The sequence below is a fragment of the Mercenaria mercenaria genome, chromosome 5, assembly GCF_021730395.1.
Source record: "Mercenaria mercenaria strain notata chromosome 5, MADL_Memer_1, whole genome shotgun sequence".
Taxonomy (NCBI): Eukaryota; Metazoa; Mollusca; class Bivalvia; order Venerida; family Veneridae; genus Mercenaria; species Mercenaria mercenaria.
In genome coordinates, this window is record NC_069365.1 from 33,483,949 (window position 1) to 33,498,689 (window position 14,741).

Genomic DNA, 14,741 nt, shown 5'->3' on the forward strand with positions numbered 1-14,741 from the left:
TCCGGAAACCATTTAACTGTTCCGGGTCACTGTGACCTTGAACTTTGACCAACTGACCTCAAAATCCATAGGGGTCATCTGCTGGTCATGACCAACCTCCCTATCAACTTTCATGAACTAGACCCAAGCGCTCTCGAGTTATCATCCGGAAACGGATTGATCTACATACAGACCGACCGACATCTGCAAAACAATATACCCCTCCTTCGAAGAGGGGCATAAAAATGGGTGCCAGAGTTACTGCACTTGTGTCAAATGATGTGGATGATGATGAGGAATAACCATTTTGTTTGAAACAAATCCATCAAGTAATTACAGAGAGAAAGAAACAGTTCATCAAAACTCTAACAAAGGCGCAGAAGCAGAAAGATGCCGACGCTGGGTCAAGTAGGACAGCTCTCCATACTCCTCAATTTGCTGTGTAACCTTCTTTGGCATCCAAGATAGGTGATAAAACAAGAATAACTAGAATTTATTGAAGCAAACAAAATACTTTATTAATACCAATCATGTACACTCGTATAACAAAACTGATGAAAACTGATGACAATAATAACGCCTGATGGTTGATGAAACATGTTTTTATGCATGAACCTTTGATAAGTAAATAAAAATCATTGTTACATTCAACAGTGTGTAAAACTACTACTAGTACATCTATGATGTTCAAAAATATGGTAGAGTGTGTGAAGAGAACTAACACCTGCTGTTTAACATGTTCACTGAATACTTCCATACAGTAGCCTGTCACGAGTCTGGCAAAACCATTCATAATGGAAAATGAGGTCAAACAATGAACATGGGGACAAGCACGTTAATATGATGGGCCCTCTTCAACAGAATACAATGTATGATGTTCATCTAACAATAACTTATGCAAACCTGTTTTGTATTTATAAAATAAATTGAGAAAATTCTATGTTTTCAAGTATCTTCAAAACAACACAAAAAATTATATTTAAGGTGACCAAATCAGATGTACATTAATCTTAGACAGATTTTCCCCATTCTTTTTGTTGTTGTTGTTTTCAAAATATTAGTGAGAGAAATAGAAGCATTCAAGACCCCAACACAATCCTATCATTCACCACACTGAGATCTTAGAATCATTATCTACCATTTCGTTCATAAAAATTTCAACAGCTATAATTTACTGTTGTATAGAAAAATTACAATTATTGCATCAGTTTTATAGTTTGATCTCTGTAAGCCTAAAAATTCTAATAAATAATAACAACACAAAAACACACTGAACTAATCACTATATATATTAAGTGATATATATATATATATAATATATATTGTAAATTTTCGTTTTTAATAAGGCAGTATATGCAATATCATAGACTTAGTAAAATAATCAACCTGAAAGTCAATTGGATGACTGCTTGTTCATTAAAGGAACTTAGCCTGCAGAAAACAGAAATTTGTCTAAAGTTTCGAGTTGTGAATAACCTTCAAGCAATGCCATACAACAGCTTTTACTTTGCTTTTGGTAAAAATAATGTTGGAGTTCTTAAAGTGTTCCTGACCTATTAAAGGGTTAACTGACTTCAATTCATTTTAAGACCTGACTTTGTAGACAATGGAACAAGGTTGTCTTTTCGTTGGTTTTTGAACCTTATGGCACAGAGTACAAAACAAAATCAATGCCTTCAGCCCTGTTCTCTGTAATATCCATTTCATCATTCTACTGCATTATCCAATAGAAACAAGAGGACTGATCTATAAAATTCTATATAATTATTTCCAATAGTTATTTCAACAAAGCATTACTATTCAATTTACTTTCAAGAGTTGTCAGTTCTGCTATGAAAATCAACACAATGCCACCTTAACAGATCTGAATCAACCAGCAGTCTGGAATATGATTCTATCAAGGAAAATAACAGTCTATAAAAACAAAGGATTTCGGCTTTATATTTTAACATGATATGGAACAATTTTGCATCTTAAAAACTTCAACAACAAACAGTATCTATGCTATGTGACTATTCTCGGACTTTATCAACAGTACTCATCTATAACTGATGTTAACATAAAAAATTCCCTGTAAGATCAGGAGACATATTTCCATACCTTTTGAAATGACAAGGAAAAAGAAAACATCCGATTCCATTCTTTAACAATAGTGATATCTACTGATTTAGTGAACTATTGCATTTGCAAGACTGGTTCCGAGGTTATAACACTGAGTTTGGAGTCTAGTCTAGGAAAGACTGCTTCGATTGGTCGGTTTTGTTTTTACTCAGAAATAACCAATGCTTCATCTTTTTAAGATTGGTCTACAAACTCTATGCAATAACCTTTGACCTTAATGTTATTTACAGTTAATGATCTGATAGAAAAGTATGCTTATAGCAACAAGATTGTCATTTCAGAAAGCACCAACAGTATGTCTCCTGATGTTTCACTATGGGAATGCAAACTTAAATCTAAAATCTAGCATGGAATGTGCTGCAAGAGGCGTGTGTAACTGAGCACTGATTCAGGCATATATAGCTCCAGCAAAACATTCCTATATTCTGTGATATGTAAATCACATTAAAAGTGGAGTTGCTTGGTAAAATAATGTTATTTTATTTTAAGTTAAAGGTTATGATATTATCTCTTGAAGTATACTGTATGAATTAATAGAAAAACCTTCACAATATTTGACTGAGAGTGATAGATCCAATCAAGACAGAATCAGTAAAAGATATATTCTCAAACTTAACAAAATATATACTGGGTATGAAATAAATGGGAATCGATTGTGAAATTCATATTTTATTCATTTAGAAGTGTCAGAACACAAACAAACAGAAGAAGCAAATTTTCCTATATCATTATATTCTATAGTCTATATTTACGATACAAATACATTCGGTACTATTATCATGGAATCATTTCTGGCAGTAAATTTTTTGCGAGACGTAAAAACAACAAAACAAAATTGAAACTTATAGCAGACTTCTGCTGTAACAGAACAGTGAAACGTGGAATTAACTTGCGAAATCAACAACTTATAACAAGAAATCTTATGGCTGAGATTAACAAAAGAAAAACAAATATATAGCACTAGATTTAATAGGATAATTAACCAGGACTTCAAACAGGTAATATTAAAGTATTTCAGTTTTCTGTCTAATTCATTTCTTTGCAAATAGGAAGAAATCAAGGTGTATTCTATCAATTTTTAATTAACCCTTACCCTGCTACATTTCTAAAATGGACTGGTCCATCATTCAATTTGGGCAGCATCAATTATTATTTAAAGGGGTGTTCACTGAATATTTACTGACTGAATAGCGAACAGTGCAGACAATGATCAGCCTAAACAGATGTGCAGGCTGATCTTGGTCTGCACTGGTCGCAAAGGCAAAATCACTTGCTGCCAGCAGGCCATTGGTTAAAGTCTGTTACTTCAAAACAAACCACTGATTACAGCTTAAAGTATGTAACAAAGAGTGATAGGACTGACAATCTAGTCTAACTTCTATGCAGTCTGATCTTTTTATGCATATTCAAATGAAATGTTAGTAACACAGTACAAAATTAGGTAAATTTTTTGTAGATCTAATTGAATTTCCTTAACTGAAGTTATCAAATATACCATGTTGCTCAAAAGTTACAGAAGTCTCTTTCATATAGAAGTAGCATCTAGTCAGTTAAATAAATAGAGTATCATTCACTCAGCGTGTTAAATAATGAATATGAGGATCCCTGAAGAGGTATAATGCCAAAGAGTTCAATCAGTACGAGATGCTTTTCTGAAAACCTTCACAGCTGATTTATATATCATGTTCTCAATAGTCAGCATATCTTAAGCAAGAACAAAATATTTGATGGCATCAAGACAACAAATAGGACAAAATAAATAATCTAAAATAGAACTAAATATCTAACATATCTACAAAGTCTACAAAAACACACTCCAATTAACTGGAGTCAAAAAGCAAAAACCATTCAAGACTAATAAAGTATAATAATAAAAACACAAACAGTCAATTTCAACATAGTAAAATATAAACTTTAGTTAACACTGATTATTTTTTAATCTTTTTGTACTTTTTTTGAAACTCTTAATCAACAATAAAACAGATGTAAATTAAGGATTCAATCCATATTGCTCCATTACAGTGTGAACCAGTTCCAACAACTTTCTTTTTGGACTCATATGCTCATCATTTATCTATTCTTTTGACCTAGACATTAAGGAATTGTTACTTCTGTCAGAGATTTTTACAGAAAGGTTAACTGCCTTAAGTTTACAAACCATACTCTAATTTTCTATGAAAAATCGTTCAGACATGTAACTGAACTTTCTCCTACCTTCAGAGATAATGGCAAGCCGGAAATGTGCCATGACTTCAGTATGGGATGGACATATGTAAAAGTTTATGTATAACTACAAAGATTCAATTCTTGTGCTATCTGTTAAAGCTGGACGTATGTCAATGCTCCATAAATCATATCTCAAGTTTTTCCTGTCTCAATTTGCTATCCATTTTTCTTTAAAATCATCATAGTTTGAGTTGGTCAAAGATGGAGTCGGATTAGTGTTTCAAGAAAAGTCTATAATGAACTTTATATCTAAGTTTAGTCAGTGTGTAAGTCTTTAAAATAGTACAACAGGGCAAGAAATAACTAAAAATTTAAACAGAATAACAAATCTAACTCATTTTTACGGACTAACTAAGCTATATTAACCATGCACAACACCAATAACTGTATAAAATTCTATAAACAACAAAAAAAATAATATCCACACACAAAACAGTAAGACTGCAATAATTTTCCCCAAAATGCGAGCAAACATTTGTTGTCTTTTTATTAGTTGCAAAAAAAAATAATAATAAGAACACAGAAAATAGTTCAACACCTTGGAATGAAGCAGCTCAAGAACAACATATAATATATGGCAAAACATTTAACACGGTTTGAATGAGTATGAAAACAGTACCAGTGGTCTCCTTCGACACGCATGGACGACAGGAATCTTTATAACCAATAACTACATGATAAATATATATAAATAAATCATATAAAAAATCAAACTCCATTCTTTTGGCAAAATATCTGTATATTATTCGAAGGCCCCCGAAATAAATCAACACAACACTAAAAGCATTTTTTAACAGTCAGGCCATGTTTTTGATTGTTACTTTAACATAAGGCTGACAATGTATCTAGAACTTTCAAGTACGTCACGATACATGCCTCAATCATTCAATATTGTAAAAAGCATCTGACGACGATGATCATAATTATTTGCATTAAGATTTCATCCTGGGAAATTCTACTAAACTATTATGCAGAATTCAGTAAGCCAACAAACTATAGTTCATTTCAGGCACTTTTTTATCCATTAAGACAATTTAATACATTCACGATTTCCCAACTGCCATGGCGTGACCATTTGTACAATAACAACTACCACATATACCATATAGAGTACAAGTATATAATAACCAAACATAACTATAAACAAAACTTTCGTTTCAATAACTTTCAACTTGTTAACACATGCCCTCTCCCCAGACACTAATCTGGGACATTTTAACAATGCTTTTTCTATTCAAAGCTGCATATCCTCATCAAATACTTTCAAAAATATTTGCTGTAGCCTTCAAATTGTTTTTTTTTTTTGGCATAAATTTTGCTCACATTCACATTGTGTAATATTTCAATCTTAGACAACTATTCAATTTTGCTGGTAAGCACTTTAAATCTTCATTATGCACAAACTTTTCCACCATGTATTATGTTTCCTTCCTAATTGTCAGGACTTCGGCTACAACACTTATCCATTGGAAAAGGAGAAGACGAAAATATTAAATTGTTGGTATAAAACTGATCAGTTTTGGGTGCTGAAGTTCAGTTCCAGTGAACATAAATTGCCTCTAGAGATATTAATGTTAATACTGAAGATTTACTGAATACACATTTATTTACAATGCTTTGAAGGGAATATCATATATATTTGGTCTTTTGATGGAAGAAACTACAACAATGTACTCGACAGACACATCACCATATCTTTCTATCTACTACTTGCAATCTACTGCAAGCATCAAATCATCATTTGAGTTTCACTGTAACATAGTTATCAAATTATTCCTTCAAGCAAAACTATCTGTAACCCCTAAAAAAATATACAGCTTTGAAAAGAACAGCCAATTATAACATCTCAACAAGAATTATATAGATCAACATTATGCACCAATGTTTAAATCATCAACAAGTTTCCAGACAAAAACACTTTTTCTTTTCATAGACTTTTTTCTTACGACTGCAAGAATCAGTTTCGACTACAAAAAAAGTCAACACATGGGACTCTCAACTACTTGTGTTAGGTACTGACTCTTAGGGGTTTTTTTGTAACCATGCAGGACTATGACCAGGATAAACAACATACAATGTCATTCCCAGCCAATCATCTCACTGATGTGTGTGGACTAAAGGAGCATTTCGTCATTTTACGAAAATTCTCTTCTGTGAGTCTGAGACAATCTTTACAGACGTGCCAGTGCAAAAACATTTTACCAATAACTTCACTACACTGCACAGTAAGTGTCATTGTTTAAAACATGTACTTCCAGGCCAAGTATTTCTCATGTACACTTCTGATACATTGTAATGCCTGGCTGGGAAACCGACGGCAAAATTTTTCAAATAAGTTTTTCTCTTGTCAAAATACAATCATACTAGAAAGTTCAACATTGAGCAATACAACTTACATGTTTATTTGGTCCACAGGTAGGCAAAATTTCAGCGAATCATTTTAACAGATTCAAAGACTGAATTATTATTGAAAAAAAATTCTAATACTATCAAATAACATGTATTAATGCATTTCTGTTAGAGAATAAAACAACCTCTCCAAAAAAAAAACATTTTACTAAACTCTTATACCATAAACAACTAATAGCACTGTCTCTGACTAAAGTAAGACAACAGATTACACCACTTACTTCAGAACATATACACCCAAAAATCCACACTTGCATATTTTAATTTTTACCATATGTTTTCAAGGCAATTACTTACGTTTGTAATGTAAAAAAAAAAAAAACAAAAAAAAAAAACATATAAAGCATTTAACAAGCATTTTAATGCAAATATGCAAATCTGGTCAAGTGGTTGAAATTTTAATGGCAGATATCTTTTTTTTTTGTTTTATATAAAAAATGCAGATGTATAACAGTAAAAAATAACCCTACTTTGACTTTGCAAAACTAAACTTGAACAGTTGGCCATAAAAAAGCCAAAAAAGCACCCGACCATGATTGTTTGCAGTTACTAAGGTAAAGAAATGGTTGCTATGGAAAAATGAGACTAATGATTTTGATTGAGTATTCATATTCCTCAAACATGTAACATTTTTTAAAATTTCAACAATGGAAGAAAGATTCAGTGCTACATTAGTACTAACCACAACAAAAAAAATATCAAGCAGTTTTCCCAAATAATTTACATGAAATGAATACAAGTAACTATCCTAAATTGTTTCCAATAGTTTGAAGTTTTACTGAAAACACCTTAATTTACAAGGTCAGTATTTAACCTGGTCAAATGAAATCAGAGAAATATACGATCAGCAAGCTTTGTGTGTCAGTGTGGGATAGCAATTATTACAAATATCTATACAATTACAAACACAACAATGATATTATTCAGGAAGACACAGTAGGCAACATGTACACCAGACTACAACAAGGCTGTCATTAGTTTATATACGTTTCCTTGGTGAAGAATGTACTCTCAACAATTATGCATATATTGGAAATAATAATTCAACAGGTTATATTTTTATTCTTTTTTTTTCTTTGTATTATCATAATATTTAACAAATCGGAACACATAGCCAGCTGTAAGCCTTATTGTACTCCTTCACAATAGGGGACACAACCTTGTAAGTTTTGAACACAAACATAATAATGCTTAGTCTGAGTTACCTCCCTTGCATCAGACAAAGCACATAACCCACATGCAAACCAAGAACAATTTTTAACACCATTTATTGGTAAAAATTTGATTTAAAAAAGGAGATTTGTATTAATTTCAGTTTCTGAAATAATATAAATAAAAATGCATATATACTACAGCAAAATATAGGTTATATAATCTACAAGTTTTAAACCACATATGAATACAATATATCAAATAACTATCCAAAAATTTTGCACAATCTACATCCCTACTCGTGAAATGTACAAAAATATTCATATATGGTCATTATATATATCTCAGTTCAAAAAAACCAACAACATTGATGAGAATGATAGCAATGAACAACAACAGAAGTGAGCAAGATAACTGACATCTGTCAACTGACAATTACTGCAACTGTTTACATTTGAAGACTACATTAATTTTCATTTCAACAAAAAAAATCAAACTTTAATATTAACTGCCTCCACAGAATACTATTTCTTTGTCTCAACAGGCCAGATGTTGCATTTTGTACCATCGGTGCAATTCTGTTCTTATAAAAAATATTGATTTTCACTGTGTAATAACATCTGTCGTAGTACATGTTACACATTTGAATTGTGTGCAAATTCCTGGTGTTTTTTTCTTCTTCACTATCAGACGTACTCTTTAATGAGAACAATACAAGCCAACTTTCAATATACAGTTTCTGCAATAATTCTCAGCTTGACAAAGTGTTTCGACTGTCTTATGAGGTTCAACATGCTATGAACCCCTCTAAGAAGCCATGGAGCAAAAAATGGCAACAGAATATATTAAATGCATTCACAAAAGTTTGATTTCCCCCTTGCAATAAAAAAATAAACAAAACAAACACTATTCTAGATGATCGGTGTACAGAAACCCTCAACCCCAGTTTTGCTACTTCTATCTGACTTATCAAAGAAAAACAGTTTCTCAAAAAATAGTTTGCTACTAACAAATATGGCATATAAAAATTCCAATGATTTCTTGTTCAACTATAAAAAAAGTGACATATAGAAAACAATCAAGACATTGTCATGTAAACAATTAGGCAAGGCTTAGATTGGAAATACAACAAACAAAACAAATAAAATTAAAAAAATCTTTGCTCAGAAATTGCACTCCTTTTTATGTTTCTATGAGCAAAATGTTTGACAACAACTTTCTGCAGAAAAGAGAAATGGAAAGAGTAGAAGATGGCAGAGAAAAATTTACAAAGTTGTTGATTTAATGCTTATTTTGCTATTTCAAATCTATTCGAGTATCCAAATTGACAATGTAAATTGAGAAAGATTAGGAAAATTTCTTGATTTATAATAAAAACGTCACGGTAACTTGGCAACAGAGGTCACATGAACACAAGGTCAAGGTCACAAAAGAACACTCAAAACTGGCAGTTGCAGCACACTACTCTAGCATTTACCATTTTCATTTCATTTTTCCACTCCCTCAAAAAACTGCAGCATACTACTGTAGCATTTACCATTTTCATTTCATTTTTTCACACCCCTAAAACAATCACAAAGCTACTGATAACACATGGGATCAAAACTTTTCGAAGTAACACTGGATTCTTGAATAGAGAGACTAAGAAACCCATTTTCTGAGAATTCATGAACCTCTATATTATTGTTTAATCATCCTTCTTTACAGAACATATACACAAACATACTGGTGAAAATGGACAAATTTCTCTCTTGTAGCACCACACTGCAAATTATGATATTTCCCTGATTTATTTATAAAAAGTAACAAGGATGAGTGACAGAATGACTGATGGGAGGATGATTCAATCACACGATGGTTATCAATACAAACTGAATGTGAAATAAACACTCAGCCATCAATCAGGTCCAGCCATTTTTTGCATTCCTCTGTTCAATGTATAAAACTGTCATTAAATCTTACTTATAATGTTTCTTTACCTTACACATACTTCAAATTTTTGTGTACTTCTAATTACCGCACCTTTAAATTATGTCGATCATAGCCGAGATAGCCAGTTTAAAACTGACCGAAGTTTCTTTTCAATAATTTAAGTATGATTTGTCTACATTTGTACAGGCACGCTTTTGGTTTATGTAAGATAATGTACTTCACGGTCTTTATTAATTAACAATCCTATCACTGAAATTATCTAGCATTAAAATAAATGAATAATGAGTTTAGGATGATCGGGGATTTCTATATAAATCAACATGATAACAAGATCAACATCACAATATTGTGTATGGCACATTTTAGTTTTGGATTACTAAATTCATTGTATCCATATCTCTATATGAATCAGACACAAAGAAAAACATGAAGAGACATGAACTTTTGTGACCTCTGCACCAAGTGACACTTCTATTTTAAGAACAAAGAAAAACAATCTATAAATAGTAATAAGGGAAAGATAACTTTGATAAAACAGACTACCCTGTGTTTATTAGGTTACAATTTTCTGCAGTAAATATTGGGTATGATTATAAATAGAGTATCTTAAACAAAGGTAACATAACAAAGTCCTGATTCATATGGCAAAACAACATTAAATATTAATCTCTTCTATTATGACTATGAAATATAAATACTAAAGCAACTGGAAAATAGGGAGATGTTGTCAGTATTTTACATAACACCTCAGCAACATTGGGTCTTCAAATTGATGCAGGAATGAAACTTAACTAGAAGTATCGACAGAATTGTACGCCAAAAAATGAAAAAATGCACCCAAATGTTGCTACTAATCCAATAAAACTACACAGTCCTAGTCACCTTACAGGACCATGCAGACTCCTTTAAAATTAACTTTGGATCATTTCTAAATCTAACAGAAATTAAAATTTTGATAATACTTGCTAGATGACAAACTGTTTTGGATTCATCTCATATGCCGCAAGCTGAGGTAGCTTTAAAATTAAGTCTCATGGTCCAATTTTACTATAAACGCAATATACTACATAATTATGATTAAATCTGAAGAAAAAAACAACAAAAACAAGACTAAAATAAAAACAACAACTGCAAAAAAATGGTGAATTTGTCTATGTATACTGATTGTATTAATTAACTAGAGAGAAAAAACAAGGGCCATAACCAGTTGAGAATTCTAACACTGTGCACAACTAAATTAAATTATATATAACATTACATAACAAAAACAAAATAAGGAAAGCTAGAGTGGCAATTAAATAATAATAATAATAAGCTGTGCTTTAGCACAACAACGAACAAGATCTATCACAATAATGACAAAAATAATCATAAAATAAGTCAACATTTTGTTCATAAATAAGAACATTAAATAGTAATGGTGGACTTTTTCAATTATGACAGCCTGACTCTGTACAAAAAATACAGAACATTTTATAAAATGCATAATGCATTCAGCTAAATACTGACCATCGGAATCTATTTATCTGGTTGTCATAGCAGCTCAAAGATGTCCATAAAATGCTCTTAACACTTTCTCAGACATTATTGTGTTGCCATGACTACAGATGCAATACAATGCTTGATTTGCAGTTTTTACACCATGACTAGCAACAGGCACATGGCCGTACATGGACAAAACCCTAGTAACAAGAGACTATTGCCAAAATGCCTCTCCCGTAACAAAAATATCAATTAAAAAGTTACAAAAAAATTGCCATACAAAATTAACATCATTAGCTAGCACATTTGTAATTTTTGTATTACGTAATACTCGTGAACATTATTAAGCTTCTTTTCAAGACACACCTACTAAGCTTTTCCCCTCACCAGCTGGCTAACCAGACAGGCTTGAATCACACAAACTTCATACAGATTTTACCGCCATTTTTGGCAAACAAGAAAATCCCTTATATCCCAAGACTAGGAATTTGTGCATATCTGTAGATGTACAGTCTGTAGTCTTTGCTTGCAAGAACTACTGAGCCATCATCCATCAACGCTACGTCAAAACACTGAGCGTGCTTCACTTTACTCTCCAATGCATTGATCAGCTGGCCATCTTGTGTGAAGATTGTTAGATTGAAGTTGTTGTGGTTGTCCGCGACAAGAATTTCACCTTGACTGTTGATGCCTACTCCAATTGGATAATTTGTGATCCCTTCACCGCCTATTTGCCGCAGGTACTGACCCTGGTAATTGAACACTTTGACACAATGAGCACGATTGTCACTTATGAATATCTCCTCCTTATCATTCACCACCACACCATTCGGAAACTCGAGATGCTTTGAGCAACCAAACTTGTGCAAGGTGTTACCATACTGATCAAAAATAATCACACGCATCACTTTACATTCAACTATGATAATTCTTCCCTTGTTGTCTATGGCAACACCTCTGGGATGTTGAAGAATATTGGCCCCAAACTTTCGGACAAACTGTCCATACTGATTGTACACCTGTATTTGGTGTGTCGGACTCCTCTCAGTGACAATGATATCACCAGAGGTTTTTACAGCAGCAACACGATTTGGATAGAGCAACTGTCCATCACGTTTCCCACACTCACCAAACTGGAACTTAAAACGCCCCTCTTTGTCGAAGATTTGGATACGATGGTTATTTGTGTCAGCTACTACAATGTCGTTCTGAGCATTAACAGCAACGCCACTTGGCTCAGTAAACTGACCTTCCATGACGCCGAATTCTCCAAACTTGCAGTGATAGATCATCTTCTGACGTTTGATCTGGGACTTTGGTGGGTAGAGATTGGTTGAGATCAGTTTGCTTGTGATGTCCATTAACGGGTAACTGCTGGTGGAGAACACATCAATACCATTCTGGAAGATGTCTAAACCGCCGCTCGACCATTTCTCATACAGGTTGGAATCACTGTTTGTTGTGAATGTATCAGTCGTAGGGAACAGCAGGTTGTTGGTGGATTCAAACTGATTTGTGGTTCCAAAGTTACTGGTTGGGATGGTTTCAATACTGGTAGGGTCGAATAGGTGACCGTTGAGCTGGCCATTCATCTGTGTGTTGCTGAGTGACACAGGAGGCGGAGTCATGGATGAGACTAAACCATTAGGCCGAGCAATAGGTTGAGGTTTTGCAATGATATGTGAAATATCGCTGGGTCCCTCTCGAACATAGCCAAACGTGTTTCTAACACCAGTCTGGATTGCCTGGAAGTTGGATATGAACTCGATATCATGATAACTTTCATTGTCAGTATCAGGAGAAAAGTTGAACAGATTCTGAAATCGCTGTTCAACCAGGTTTTTGAACATTAGAGCTTCAGGCATGGTTGCAAACTTTGTAATCTTGTCCACAAATTCTGTTCCCAGGTACATTTTGTCAATGTGTTCCTGAATTTTAGCACCAAGATTGTTAATCAACAGCTGTTTGCTGTTAAATGCTTGGTCCAGCTCCTTCAGTGATTCTTGTTTCCTCTCTTCTAACATGGCGCGATAGAAATTGTATGTATCGTTAATGTCATTTTGTGCCTTGTGATATTGAACCTGCAACCTACTGGCGATGTGGTCAATGCTTTTAGAAGTGGTTTTAAGTTCTGTGATTTTCATTTTTGCATCTTGTTCCATCAGGTGCATCTGCGCAATCTGTTTGTCTCCGGTGTCCGAGAGGAACTGGCAGTCGTGACCTCGGCCGTGATCAAACACTGTGCATTCCTTGCATATGGGAATCGAACACGTCTTGCAGAAGATTTTCAATTCCTCTGCTTTGTGACGTGGACAGTACAAAGGCTTCTCAAGCTTGCCATTCTCCTTGTTATTTTTCAGATCTGTAAGGCTGCTAACCCTATGTCCTTCGAAACAATGCATAAACTGATGTGCCATAACACAATTAGCACATAGAAAGTTAGCACAGTCAAAGCACCTTGCCACTGCATTCGTGTCTTTGCTCTTGCAGCCAGTACAGTGTAAGGCACTAGTGTCGAGAGCTGTTTTTTCTAACAGATTGCTCACAGCGTAGTCAGGCAACAGTCCACTTAAGCCGTTCGCACCAAGAAATGTATCCTGATGACACTCCGGACAAGCTATTTTGTCTGGAAGTTCTTGAGTCTTCTCCAGGCAAGGTTGACAAAACGTATGAAAGCAGCTTAGCACTTTCGGAATGGAGAAGGTCTCATGGCACAAGAAGCACCGTAGGTTTGGATTTCCAGCTGACTCCATTTCAGAGTCCGAATTTGAAGCGGTAGTGACTGTGTCACTCTGCGAAGGTGTTGGGGAGGCCATCACTGTATCAAGGGTATCACTGTCAGCAGATTCTGAAAATATATATAAATCAACTTTAAAGCAGATGAATCACAAATTATTCAAGTACCTTTTTTTATAAATCATTAAAAAAGTATTGTAAACATTTAACAATTTTTCTCATGTCAAGTACTTGACCTGTATTAGGAGTGGTATAATCTAAACTATAATCATTCAGTGACCTAAATCTTGCCAGATGTAAAACCTCAAAATGATTGTTGCATTTTCCTAATGCCTTTTAGCAGCAGTAACAAAAGTGTATCATGTCGTAATTAACATGTAGAAATATCCTGTTCACTGACTGTCAAGATTCCTATGAGTTTTATTGTCATATTCACAACATTGTATCATACAATAAATCTATCCCATGCAAGTGATCATAAAAATTATATTCTCTGATGTCAACAGTAATGAAACTTTATGCGTCTTTTAAACCAGCTAAATAGTTATGACAAACTCATCTGGGAAATATATATTGTAAAGTCAAGAACACAAAACTGCAAACCTTGGAATAAGTTTTCTATATCCAAACTCCAGAACATATCCCAATAATCATTAATTTCTAGTGAATCTATCTTATTTAAGTTAATCTCATGAATATCCATC

General features: G+C 33.5%; 1 protein-coding gene across 2 annotated transcripts in view; it reads right to left on the reverse strand.

Annotated features, from left to right (window-relative positions):
• Positions 1 to 471: 471 nt before the first annotated feature.
• LOC123556813 (B-box type zinc finger protein ncl-1-like) overlaps positions 472 to 14,741 on the reverse strand; it is a 34,711-nt gene continuing 20,441 nt past the window's right edge. For both annotated transcript variants that reach the window (XM_045347808.2, XM_045347807.2), the window contains exon 2: positions 472 to 14,149. In XM_045347808.2, the coding sequence (XP_045203743.1) occupies positions 11,769 to 14,117 (2,349 nt within the window). In that variant the 5' untranslated portion in view covers positions 14,118 to 14,149 and the 3' untranslated portion in view covers positions 472 to 11,768. The remainder of the gene's footprint in view (positions 14,150 to 14,741) is intronic.